At 43.4% G+C, this 14,050-nt stretch overlaps 1 protein-coding gene across 1 annotated transcript in view; it reads left to right on the plus strand.

Annotated features, from left to right (window-relative positions):
- Positions 1 to 14,050, plus strand: part of CDH4 (cadherin 4) — a 461,186-nt gene that overhangs the window by 272,725 nt on the left and 174,411 nt on the right. Inside the window, exon 3 of the mRNA XM_075438458.1 lies at positions 9,549 to 9,772. Within this exon, the coding sequence (XP_075294573.1) occupies positions 9,549 to 9,772 (224 nt within the window). The remainder of the gene's footprint in view (positions 1 to 9,548; positions 9,773 to 14,050) is intronic.

Here is a 14,050-nt window from a genome sequence, read left to right on the forward strand (position 1 = left end):
GTAATCATAGAAGGCCTGTGCACCAGGACCACGAGTGAAACAGGTTTATTTACCACTGCTTAATCAGAGAACCCAGACTCTCCTGTAGAGTGGTGAGAGGTTTGTTTCTGCTTAGCCTTTAATTGCAAAATGATCTCATTAGTGCCGTAGCGAATCTCAGTACTATCCTACAGATGCATGGAATTTAAAGAAGAGCAATTTGAACAAAAATGGTTGCTCGTAAAAACTTAGCATGTGCCAGAAAGTGCGGTGCGGTTGGTAATTGCAAGATTACCCAAACCAAGCTTCTCTTCATCAGCCTTTTAATCCGAAGGTGAAACATCAGCTGCACGTCCCAATGCCTTTTGGTCCATGTTTCTGTTAGGAACAGAGGAGGACTGTCATACTGAAACTCCCAAGGGTAACCACGTCTACTGAGAACAAGAATGGAACCCAACAGCACAGTTACTATGGCCTTCACCAAAAACCAGGGTAATCCTCTGGGTCATCCTAGCTTGGGGTGCTGCTTTGCAGGGGACTTCAGACCATGTAAGTGTTCTTCTTACCGGCCTCTGGCATCAGTCCCTGGCTTGTTTGTTAGTTAATAATTTCTGAAATGGCTCAGTAGGGTAGAGTGACAGGCTCTCAGATGGGCAGTGAAATCCCAAATAAAGCAATTGTTGCCAAAGCAGGTGCTGGAAATCCAGAGGTGAGGCTGCATGCCCACGGTAAAGCCCTGAGCAAAAAAATGTGGAAAGCCGTGAAAAATGTCTTTAGCATGGGGCGCTGATAGATACAGGTTCCTGTGCCTGTGCTGAAGAAAAGGCTTGAATGTGAGTTGCACGTCATGCCAATCCAATTCAAACTCACTGCCCTTTGAAATGTGGATGGTATCTCTCTGCCTTGTGGTGGGAAGCTTCTGGCTTGGATTTAGAAAATTGGGGATGAAAAGATTGCTCTTAACCCAGTCCTAAATACCAGGAAGAGAACAGAGGGGAATATTCCCTTTACTAATACTTGTTTCTAATCAGATAAAAATAAGTGACAGTGTAGGAAGAATCCCTCTACTAACTGCCAGAACATGTCGATTTATCAAATTTTTCCACTGTTGCTCTTTTTTGAGCTAGCCTTAGAGCTGACAGTGTATGTTTTACAGTGCAGCAAGGTAGATTGATTGATCCTAAATAGAAGAGCCTTTGGGGTCTCGAGCTGATGTTTTAGCTTCAGAAAAAAACGGAGTAAAGCATGTTAATGTAGAGAAAGGAGCCTGGTTTAATTGGACCAGCTCCTGGCTTGCTGAAAATTAATGGCTGGCTGGCTGTTGCTGGAGTGATTCATCTTTTCTATCATGTTCTACAGTCCTTCTCTCCAGGGGTCTGTACTCCCCTCCAATTCCAATACCAAACGTGAAATATACTTCTTTTTTCCCTTCCTTAAAAACATGTATTTTAGTTAGATTGGCTTCCAGTGAATGAAAAATAACACTGGTGGGAATATGAAGGAGGCAGGCAGTGTCTGGGAATTGGGTTTTGTTTACTGTAGGGCTGGTTTTGTTTTGTTTGAATGGGATTTAGATCTTTTTTTAATGTACTCTCAACTCCTCGTTGCTACTGGCTGACTGTACAGGTGACAGAATGACTTTCTAAAGCATCCTGATTTCAGTGTGTTGAAATGTATTGTTCCTTTTCTTTTCATCTGGCCATGGAAACAGAAACCCTGTGTAAGCAAGAGCTGTTAAAGTGAACATAAAGCTAGAAAAGGTGTTGAAAGCATTTAGGTGGCTCTGGAAATGAAAAGATGAATTTTCCATGTAGTTCTGCCCATAGATTTTTTTTTTTTTTTTTTTTAATGGATGACTTGTGCATGAACAAGGCTTGCGGTTTTCCCCGTAAAACCTATTGGAGGCAGCCCCAGCTTTGTGAAAACAAAACAGCCTGCAAATGAACACGAGGTAGTCAGGAGTTTAGTGCGTGCCCAAAACCTGCATGGATGATTTGATCATGGAGGGTTCCAACTGGGGAAATTCAAAATACACTTTTAAATGTAAAATAGTGTTATGTGCCATTTCAAATCTGTCTTGCTTGCTGCTGGAGATAGATTGCAGCTCATTTGCCGATTCAGAGGTGTAGCCCCTTGCCTAGCACATGGAGTCACTTGTAACAAGCAGATAGTAGCTTGGGAATGTCGCAAACATTGTGTTATTGCAGATCCTGTATAGGAGGATTCGCTGTAACTGAAGATTACAAGAAGATACATAAAGATTTTGTTTAACGTAATTACATATGGTAAATTGTTATGGTAATTTATTATTATTCCAGTAAGGCAAATACTAGCAGTCATAGCTCAGAGATCATAAATAATGCACTGGAAAATTAGATATCATGTTTCACATTGACCTGAGATATGGAAAATGGATAAAATTGCAGCAGATTTCTGTACCATTGATTGCAAGAAAATAGCACTAAGAACATGGTAAATCACGCTAAATGTTTTCAGCAGATGATAGACTATGGAGCAGTTCATTAATTCTCCTAACTCATTCATTATTTTTGTTTTTTACTCTGAGAACACTTAATGAATAATCAATGTTTTGTGAAGCGGAGGGTGTGGGCATGCACATTTTTATATACATTCATATAGCAGCCAACATACATCCATTTATCTCCAACAGTTTTCTGTATCAAAGCGTTTTCTTAAACTGTATACTCTTAAACTTAATCACTAGGGATATAGTTATTAGACTCGGAAGTAGCTGTTTGGATTGCTGTTTTTACCTATTACCAGTAGAGTTTGGTTCTCCCACAGTGGTATAAATATTAAATAAAGACACTAAGAGTTTATTAGTGTAATATTTTTTATGGGGACATGGTTGAAAATGTAACCTATAAAATTAGTAATGGCAGGATAAAAATTATACATTGTTTCTATCAGGTTTTACAGCCATTATTTTTTCCTATTTATGCATCGTTTTTCTTGTACAGAAGGAGAAGGGCTCTGAGTATTTTATTAACTGCGAGAAGCAAATTTGGTTGTGTGTCGTGTGATCGTTTGGGACTCACTGCCAGCGGGAATGGGGCGGAAGTCAGACTCTGGAGTTAGATGTGGCATTGCATGTAAGGGGAAGGGCTCCAGGCAGTGTTTGTTTCCATGGAACACTGAAACAGCAGCGTCTCCAGGTTCTTCCGGAGTGGTCAAAAAGGCTGTTGTACCTGGATACATTCATCCTCTTAGTACAAGAGAAACAAAATCCTCCTGCCTGCTTTTCAGCATTAGCCTTTTGTACACTAGGTATTTTGGTCCCAGAACTCCATCGTGTATTCACGTTTGCTCATAGGACTCTGTTCTTCCAAACAGTTACAATAATAACTTTTGTGACATTTCTTAATTTTTTAACCCAGTGCAAATTTGGAAATATGCCAGTGGTTTGTAGGACTGAGAATCTGCCACTGTTTGCTTTTTGAAGTGCCTGTGAAAGTCCATTTTCCCATTTAAAATGCTTATCTTGTATTTGGTTAACGTGTATGTGGGTGATGGAGGCAGTGGGATCTGGCAGTCTGAATGAGAAACGGGGAGCCTGAGTTTCAGGATTCAGTTCCCAGCTTTGCTGGGGATTTCCAGTGCGGCCGTGGGGAATTCACTTGGCTGCGGTTTGTTCCCACTGCTGTGAAACAGTTTTCTCAGAGAATTGCACAGGGGTTGCGTGAACATAAAGAAAGATGCCTTGAAAATGTGGCCACGTAAAAGTTTATACTATGTACTTACCATCTGAAATAATCGAAGCTATTCAGTGAGGCACAGTGCGCTCTGTTTCGCATTAGCACTTGATGGAGAAATCAGTTTGCGAGGATGTACGGCACTCGCAGGGTGCCTGGCAATACGTACCGTTTTTTGGGTAACCGAATGGTTTCATGCCTGTTCCTATCCCCTAGTAAGCGGGGGTTTCTTAAATTTCTTAAATTTCTTAAATTTAAATGTGGTGACATGCAAGGGAACGCTGGGCAGGGCTGCCACCCCCCTGCAGAAGTGGGAGGAGGTGGGTGAGCGCAGGCGTACGGGAGCATCGGGCCAGAAGTGCCGGGGCAGCAATACAAGCGACTCGCGAAAGATCACACGAAAGGTACATTTCTGTACGTGCTGGGGATTCTGCGGGTTACCCGGATGTCTGGATTTCCAGAGGTTACAGTTAAGCCATCCTCATCTTCACGGTGCTGGTAGCAGTGGTGCGAGGGTGGCTTTGGCAGCTCAGGCTGGTCGCAGTTGCGCCGGGAGCAAGGGGAGCTGTTGGGGAGACCCAGCTTGAAAAGCGCTGGGATCCTGCTGTAAACAGCAGTGCCTGTTTGCTGCTTCCAAGTGCATCAGGAAAGAAACATCTTCGTGGCAATAGTCCTTGAGACCGTGATGAAAAGCAGAGTTCTGAAGGGACCCGTATGCTGACCTGTAGGATGATGCCCTGCCAGGGGGTATATCCTAATAAATAGGCATTATCCCTCCTGCTCTTCCAGCCCTGGGTGGCTTGCCAGAGGGGGCACTTTTTAATGGACTAGGAGAAGTTAAAGCAGAATCCAGAAGCATAAAGCTTAAAGTGAATTCTTTGGTTTATACCGCTTATAGTCCTATTAAATTCAATATATTTCTCCGACATTTGAGGGGCAAGGAAGTTCAGTGCATTCGTACATCTTTCAAGATCCTTGCTTGATCATTTGACTCTGTCCAGCCAGCTTAACAAGCTAAATAATAAAAGGGAACAATGTGAAACTTGTTGAATTTTTTTTCACCCTGTGTCTTTTTTGAAGAAAAATACTACTTTTTTTTCTGAGATGCCCAGCAGTTTGCTGCAGACTCCTGCAGCTTCTCTGCCCATCACTCAATACCTATTTCAGCACATCAAATTGTCGTAGTTCCTCCTTTCGTAAAGAAGCAATTAAAAATGATGAGGGTAAAGGGTTAAACCTAAAAGCCTGCTAATGAGGGTGTCTTCTTGGTTTGCTTTTCATCAGGCATTTGATGCTGTTTTCAGCATAAGCTTTCGATAAGCATCACTGAACAGTTTTCCAGAGTATATTAAAAAAAGTTTTCTTTTTTTACCATCCTGTAGAAATGATAGATGTGTGGCTCTGCTGTTTAGCTGAAATCCTAATTACTGATGCTGCAGCTTTTGAATGCTAAATTCATGCAGTGTTCTCGAGACTTCAGTCTGGTCAAAGAAAGATGGATTTGTGTCCACAGAGAGATCTAAGTCTAGTAAACAGAGCCAATGTTTATTTGTTTATTTATTAAATTATTTTAAAGCCAAGAGTTGCATCAACTGCAGACTGCATAGACTTAGAGACTTAGGGCTTTCTAAAGGAGAAAAAGAAAAAAAAAAAGCAAAAGTTTTCTTCCATTGGATGAGATTTTATTTTTTGTTTCCATGAGAGCAAAGAGTAGAGGTAAGAGGTGGAATTTGAAAATAAGGATGAGATCTGCTTTCCTTGACCTATGGTATTTATTCTGGAAGAGTAGTTTGATTTTTCTTTCCCAGACCTATACACATATATTTGGAAAAAAATATGTATCTATATGATGTATATGTGCGTGTGTATATATATTTAGCAGTGCATCTCAGTAGTCATGTAACATCCCAAGGAATCATTTTCACAGGGCAGCCAGTGGGGTGAGCACAGGATTTCCAGTGAGAGTCCTTGCAGCCATGGGGTGAAAGTGGGAGCAGTGCCTCTGTGCTGTGTTGCAGATGTGTGTTCTGTGCTGTGTGTAAACGGCTCCCAGAGCTCTGCCTGACAGCAGCTGAGCACAGTGATCCCTCAGATTCAGACCCTGATGAGCTGCTGCACTGTCTCCCCTCCATGGTATTGAGATGTTCTGCAAAGTCACTCGGGTGAGCCATGGCTTGTCTGCTGCTGTTCGGGCAGCTGTGCGAGGTGCAGTCCGTCGTAGTTACTAAACGTTGTGGAATCCATACGTCCTTGAAGCCTTTTTGTGTTTGCAGCTCCTAAGGACGCTTCGGAGAAGTTGGCTGTGTTAATTCATTGCTGAGCATTCATCTACCTGTGCTACCTGAGAAGAGCAGCGCGGAGCAGAGACGTTGCTTGTTTCAAAAATTAGACTTAATTTCTCTCAGGAATTTCTGTGTCTCTAGTCAAGTTTGTTTTAAACTAATGCAAGTAATTAGGGAGTCACAGAGGGACTTTGTCTAAGAGGTAGCCATTTTTAGATAATGGAGCATAAAAGTCGACACAGTGACATATGACACCGGAGCAGCATATTGGAGCCATGCGCTGTGTCTTAAGCAGATGTTTAAGTACTTTCAATACTGAAATCATTACGTACACGTATAGGAAGGGATTTTTTTTGTTTTCCTCTCAGACTACTAATACACTGTAGGGCTTTCTTTTAATCTCAATAAAATCAAAGTAAGCTCAGAATTGTTTTTAACATGCAGTCGTTATTACTCCTTTCTCTCTTCCTCAAATGTCTTTTTGTATATGATGTGTGGGTACTTCAGGAGGTGTAGATGGAACTCGCTTATTGCATTGCCTTTATGTAGCAGAGGAGTGCAATAATACACCAACTGATGTACCTGGTTTCTAACAACGCTGATGGCATGGAACTGAAAATAAGTAAGGTATTAGCAGTGAAGCACTCAGTGTGTTTCCACATATTTGTGATAGCTGTGAACGCAGGGGAGATGTGCAGAAATTCCTGAGAGGTGAAGGAGCTGTTGCAGTGTGGTGGTCACCAGGGGTGTGGGGGATCTCCCCGGGCAGCACCAGCCACCTCGCCGGTCTCCAGAGGCCATCCAGTTTCTCCAGGTGTGCAGTGTCGGTTCTTGTAGGTGCCACCAAACCATGTGTGTGTTAACCTCTTGCAGTGCTTTCGTGAGTTTTTCTTTTTCAGACTAGTCTAAAAACTGTGGCTTTACTGTTGAAGCGACCAGGGCCCGGCATGGGTCTGAGAGCTGATCTGGGGTTGCCCGTACGGTCAGATCGATGGCAGCGCTGCAGAGTTTTGGAGTTAGTGTTGACCAGGCGTTGTCCCCAGCAGGCCATTTAGAAATGGAACCTCATTTGGGCGGCTAAGAAATTTTGGACTTCAGGAGATGAGCCGTTGTGTGCCGGTTGATCTGAAGGCCAGAGATGGGCTGTTGTGTGCCAGTTGAGCTTGAGGCCAGAGCATTGGCTTGCTAGCATGGACTGGTAGCCCTCAGCACAGGTTGGGTTTGGGTGGGATGGCCCTGCGCTGTATGGCACACAGCACCTCAAGAAGGACCCGAGCTCCAGCTCTGATGATGCTGAAGTTTGAAGCCTCAGCACAGTCACGATTTTTTTAAATTTGGCTTCCAGGTTGTACATTTGAGCTTCAAAGTTTGAGATAATTCCTAGCTTTTCTGAAAACTATGGAGGGCTCAGTCCCACAGGCTTTTGTCTTTATTTATTTAACTGGATGGAAGTCTCGCCTTCGTAAGACAGACATCCCCTCCTCCAGACCGCTGAATGTCTGCCCTGTGCTCTGATACTCAGTGGCTGAAAGCAAGGTTGCCAAGAGCTTCAAAGTGCGGTCGAAGTAGCAATTAAGTAGTATCCTGTCCCTTAAAAAGATGCTAACCAAAGTCTCATTTAAATTTCAATGCTACTTCCTATTCCATTGAAAAAAAACATTTGTTATGATTCTGGAGATAGAAAGCAGAGATAACTGGTCAAATGTCTTGACTAAAGCACTTCAGATGAGATAGGCGTGGAGGTTATTTGCTGCAGTCTGAGCTACAGTGAAAAGTAAAGACAGGCAAACCCCCACTTTCTGAAACAAAACTGAGGGTCTTTTGTTTTCCCTGGATTCCAGATTAATCGAGAATTTAATGCTGTAGGTCTACGACGATGAAATTGCTTAAAAGCATTGCCCACATTTTTTTATATACTGGATAACTTTGTCCATCTTCTTTTTTATGAATCAACGTGTGGCATTTGCTGTTTGTGCCCAATAATTACTGCAGCATTACGTGACAGTTCCCACCACACACACACTAAAAGGTATGAATGTGGTCTGAATAGGTACGTAGCATGGAAAGCCTTTGTAAGATGTGGTGTTATGGCTTCATTGCAGCACCCTGGTTCTTCAGAGGTGCAGTTTGGTGAAGGAGGGGATGGATTTTCAATTCCTGCACTACAGCTGCTCCTCATTTCTCCATACTGTGATGGTGCCGAGCGCTTTGGCAGCAGGACTGGTTGAGCAGTTTCCTGGCTGCTTTTTTCTTTTTGCCTGTGCCATCCCTTGAATATTTTTATTTACATCCAGATTAGTCCCTGATTCAGCTCTGCAGAAAGCAGCCCTGCAGAAGCAGTCAGCTGTGGTACAGGGAAAAGGGGGCAGTTGGGTTAAGACTGGCCCAGGAGCTCCTCTCGCCTGGACTGCCACTGCGTCCCTTCTCCTCCCACCAGAGCCAGAGCAGGTGGGACTCACCTGACCTAGCTTCTCATGTGCAAAAATGAAGTGCCTGCGGAGCGGCATCAGGCTTGGACTGGCAGGTTTTCCTTATCTGGGGGCAGGCTGGGAGCGTTGCTACGAAGCACGCGGAAGCCGCAGCATGAGAACCCCTGTAATGATCCTAGCGAGAAAGCCGTATATCCATTCTCACTTACTTGAGATGTTTTTACGGGTGCAATATGTTTTCCTTCACCACATGTGTGTTCCGCCCCGTGGATTACTCGAATGGCAGAAAGCATTTTGTTTCCTATGTGATTAGCTGCAGGTTCAATTTCTATCAGATTTGTCAATTTTGTCATATAATAGTTTGAGTTTTTTCCAGCCTAATGTATGTGACAGATTTCATAATGCCAGTATAAACAGTTTTCAAACTAGACTGTGGAAGAACTTGACCAAAAAAATGCCAAAAATAAAAATACCAGCAGCTGAGGAGCTTTGATCTGTCAATGTAGGCTTTTAAATGCAGGCTGAGGTTTGTGAAGCAAAGTTTTACAGTTCCTCGTTGCTGTAGCTGTAACGTGTGGAGGGGTCGGCCCGGGTGGAATTGTAGCCATTTTGGGGGGGCTCTGGTTCCAGCAACAGATGTGTTCTGCAAAACAGTTTAAATTTTTGTTCTTCATTTAATTTTTTTTGTTTTTATATTTCGGATAATGGAATTGTTATGGGCTTTTGAATTTCAGTTAAGAATGTGCAAATAGGCTATCTGGTAAGTAGGTTATTGAAGGGTTAGGGAAATGGAGAACATTTTGTGCAAAAAAATACACACAGTGTGGGTAATAGACTCCAGTCGAATTTAAAAGATAATGGCGACAAGGGAGAAATCCACTTGTAGAAATGGGGAACAGCTGTGTTTGAGATCTAATGAAACTGTATCAAATACTTTAAAAATGGCTTACGACTTCTTCCCTGGGGAATGGAGATAAAGCACAAGAGCACTCCTGAAAGGTCGAAGAAACAGTTAAATCATTTCCTTGATGGTTATTAGAGATATAGAAGACATCAGTGAAAATTAAATGTCTGAAACTTGTATTTGATTGCTTTCCTTATCACGCCAATCTCACACATTTCTTCTCTCTTGCTCTCTGTTCTAGTAAAATTTAATAACTGTGCCGGTAACAAGGGAGTTCGGTATGAAACCAACAGCCTGGACTTCAAGGTGAGAGCGGATGGGACCATGTACGCCGCCCGCCAGGTGCCGATGCCCTCCAAGCAGCTGGTCCTGGTGGTGACCGCCTGGGATCCCCAGACCCTGGGCAGATGGGAGGCGATTGTCAGGTTTCTGGTGGCAGAGAAGTCGCAGCACAACGGGCACAAGGTAAGAAGTTTTCAGAGCTCTTTTTCTTATTTCATTCTTCCTTTGCCTGTGTTCCCCAGACCTTTAATTGTTTGTGTTGCCTGGTCTGTGCTCCCTAAGGAAAGGTCCAGGTAGAAGATACTGCGAGCAGCATCCAATTTCTTGCAAATGATGCTTGAACCTCTCTGACAGAAATGATTCAAGGTCACCAGTGAGGGAAGTGTTCTCCAAGTTCATGCTTTTGTATTTTTAAGTGACCACTTGGCTGTGTTACATACTGCAAGCTATATACCTTATGTTGGCATCTCACTGCTATTACTCTCTCTTAACTTGAGATAAAACCTGGAAATGAAGGGTGCCTCCGTCTCTCCGGAGCCTGTTAAGTTCAGATATTTTTGTGGCAGCGTAGACCTGGAGTCGCGCACTGGCTGCTGCCATGCTGCTGGGACATCTCCCTGGTTTTTGCAGTGATTTCTGTCTGCGTGGCCCTGCAGCTCCGTGGGGGACTTCCAGAGGGGAGGTTTGGGCTTGTTCCCTTCCGATGCAGCAGGGACAGGGAGCATTGCTGCTGCCCAGTAAGGGACACATGCTCACCCGCAGCACAGGCCAGTGGGGTGGTGAAGCATAACGTGGCACCACAGTGGCAAATGTCCTCTCCGCTCACTGCCAGCATCTTCCCTTCCCCACAGCTGAAGAATAAAAACCCAGCACAATTCAGTATTTCAAACAGAAGGTTACAGATGCTTTCTTTCTTTTTCAGTTTCATACGTGTAGCTGAAAAGCAGGAAGGATCTGTCCCTGCCCAGCAGCCCGGGAGCGGGATTGCTTCAGTTAAATACAGCAGTGGGCTGCACAGTGCCATTGTAATTGAGGGCTGCTCTAGGAAAACACATTTCTTCTGGTCTGCTCCTTGAGTAGCTGTCTCCGTCCCACCTCTTCCATATCATCTTTGGCAGCAGCAGTTCTCCACCTTTTCATTTGCTCCTCCTTGCTTTTCAGTGGTAGTCTGGGCTGAAGATCCTGTACTACAGTGAGTAAACGCAGTTACGTTGTTCGGCACCTACTCAAAGGACCTAATTCTGTGATGGCTGGGCAGTTACATTTAAGCAGGATTTGGCAGGAATTTGGCTGAAGAGCCTGATTTATTGCTGGATCGTGAAGACCTGCAGAGCAAGGAGGAAGGTGTGTGTCCTGGGGAACAGTCATGGCTAGTTCAGGGACAGGCAAGGCCACCCAGCCGTGGCTGCGGCTGGGATGAGCGCACCGCAGCCATTGTCAGAACACAAGACTGGCCTCTCCGGTCGGCTTTCTGCAGGGCTTGGGCAGAGAGGGCAGGGGAGGAGGGGGAAAGAGGGAGAGACTTTCTGCGCCGTGTTGTCAGAATGCCACCGTGTGAGTCTGTGCCGTGCGAGAGAGTTTTTGCCACATGCGAGACAAGGAGGAAAAGGCTCGGAGAGGCTTAAATCTCGCAGTTGCCCAGTGGGCTGACCCCTGAGGTTTTGCATGGCTTAGAGCTGTATAAATACACTTCTGCTGCTCTTCAGTAAGGCTCTGGTTTGTGCAAGATATAATTAAGCCCTGTATGTTATGTCAACTGTATTTGCCATTTTCTAACCAAAGAAAGACTGCTTCCTTCTAAAAGTAATTAAATATTGAAGGAACAAAGTAAGATGTCTTATATACCGCTTTAAATTTCTTCTCAGGGTAGCAGAAAGAAAACTGAATAAGCACACATTTCTGTTTTAGTAAAATATTTGGTTGGAAATTCATCTAATGTTAATGTAAGCTGAACTCTGGTTCAAAACAGAGAGAGCTAAGCTTTTTAAAATTCATATCCCTCCTTTCTAAAAGCCTTATTAGTGTGTAGTTTGAGGCTGGAAAAATACAGAAAACAAGACTAATGACAAGGTCATGAGCAGTTTTATTGTGGGTCCCTATAGCAGGCATCCAACTTGTGTTTTATTTAAATGCTTGTGCTTTTTACAAGCAAAATAATCCTTTGTTTACTAAAGAAATAAATATGATTATAAGATTATTTTAAAAAATAATAGTGTTTATGCTAAAAAAAACCCCAAAACCTAACAATATCCAGTTCAATGTGTTTCAGGCCGTGACCCTAATATGCTGCCTTTCATGGCTTTTACTAGAAACAGATTTCACATTTGGTTTTGTGTAGTTTAATATGACTGAAGCAGAACCACATAATTTTTTTAAAGATATTTCAGACTGTTTTACTGTATTCAGGATATGGAGACAGCAAATACGGGAGAGAAAGGAGGAGGTGACGTGAGAGAGGGAGAGAGACCAACTCTCTTTTCTGGCACATACATCCATTTCCATTTTACTTTGTAAATTTGTGACTGATTTTCTGAAAATGCTGAACAGTTCCCAGACATTAAAAATAATTGGCATGAAATTTGCCTTACCGCACCTGCTGATCTCTATTTGCTGGCACCTACAGCACAAACAAGTCCTTCTGCCTTGCTCACCCATCCTCTGTGTTTCTGTAGGCTTCTCCGTGACTGCTGGCCCTCGGCTGGGGCAGCCCCACTGCGTGGCAGGAAGCTTGCTGCCCCTCTGAATCACCTCTGCCAGGATAAATCAGGATGGAGTTCACAATTAGACATGGATTGAAGCTTCGTGAGAACATGATTAGCCCTCCTGAAGTGGCCATTATTAGTCATTCAGTGTATTGTGGAGGGTGATAGAGGATAAATGTAACAGGAGAAGTCGACATTGTTGGGATACTGGTGGAGGTCGTGGGGGAGCAGAAGTGAGGTCCCTACTCTGCTGCCAATTCCCGGTGCATTCTGAGGGGAACAAACCCACTCTCCTATAGCCTGCCTGCAAAATGGAGGCAGGGGTCCGCTTCCCGGGAGGGCGCAGAGGATAAACCCCTCAGTACATGATCCTTTGGATTTGTGATCCTTAATTATCACAATATGTAAGACTGGAAATCTGCATAATGGGCTGGGAGAGCTTTGGTGGTGGCCAGAATGTTTGTAGGGTGGCAGATGAGTTCAGGATGGCTCCTGTCAGGATAGTTGTCTCCTTGTGTGCTTTCATTGCAATATCAGAGGTTTTGGTGTCCATTCCTGTGCCTCAGAGCCCACAGCTGGGCTGTTACTCTTGGTGCAAGCTGACATTTTAACGGTGAGTGACCCAATACAATGATGCTTCCCCTCCTTCTTAGTGTTGGCCTTATAAATGTGCTAATTGCTTTAGATCACTGAATGACTTGGGCAGATCTGCAAATTTTCACTGGTAAACACCATATTGAAAGAGTTCTAACTACTACATTAAAGTTTAATGCTAGTGGGATGAAGTGATAGCAAAGAAAGCAAATATTTATAAAGTGTATTTTATGATACATGAAGCATACATTTTCCCCTCCTCCCCAGCAAACACTGAACGTGAACTTTTTTCTGGTTAATACAAGTGATGTTGGTAACTCTAGGAACTTTTTTTGTTCAGTCTTGCAGGAAACCTGATAGCAATTCAATTAGAAAATGCAAATGAGGTCACATATTTCCCACAGGAGTGCTGAATTACCCCAGAGGAAACTGACTGATATTCTAGCATAACAATAAATACTTAAGATAACGTTTCTTGTACTGTTCTTGTCTGTCTTCCTGTTGTTGCAATTGAAAGTATCAGTCGGGGATAATTTGGAAAGAAGAGAAAGACAGAAAATAAAAGAAAAAAGTTTTTTATGAAATAGTATAAAGTCCTTGTAGCTTGTGTCAGCATTTATGGAAGATAAACTTGAGTTGGATAATGCTCCAGAAGAAAACAAAGAAAAGCCAGACTTTACTTATCTGGAATTAGCAGTGCAATGTCTTCTTTTCCAAGTGTACATGCTATTATTTCTAACAGTTGGATATTGATTCAACCAAAAGACTAAAAACGAGGATTATGTTTGTGAACAGTGACGCTGCTGAAGACTTCAGGCTTCAGAGTGTCCCGTTTCTTAGCTGCAGAAGCTCAAGTCTTCCTGAGTACATGGATGGATAAATAAGTACATGGATGGATAAATACCATTTGTCCTTCACTTCCCGCACTACCCTCTGTGTCCGTACAGTCCAGGCTCCTCCTTGTCACGCCTTGCTAATCAGCGCCCTCCACTACCCGTGTTGGCTTGTCACGTCTGAAGTTCTGGCTCACTCTTTTGCATTTATCTTATCTTTCTTTTTCAGTGCTTGTGTGTGTCTAGGCACGTTAAGGCATGTCTGGCAAATTTTCTTCTTTATTAGTTTATGGATTTTTCTGTAGTTCTCTCTTCATGAGTGTCGTAGTTTA

The sequence above is a fragment of the Opisthocomus hoazin genome, chromosome 18 (assembly GCF_030867145.1).
Source record: "Opisthocomus hoazin isolate bOpiHoa1 chromosome 18, bOpiHoa1.hap1, whole genome shotgun sequence".
NCBI classification, from domain to species: Eukaryota; Metazoa; Chordata; class Aves; order Opisthocomiformes; family Opisthocomidae; genus Opisthocomus; species Opisthocomus hoazin.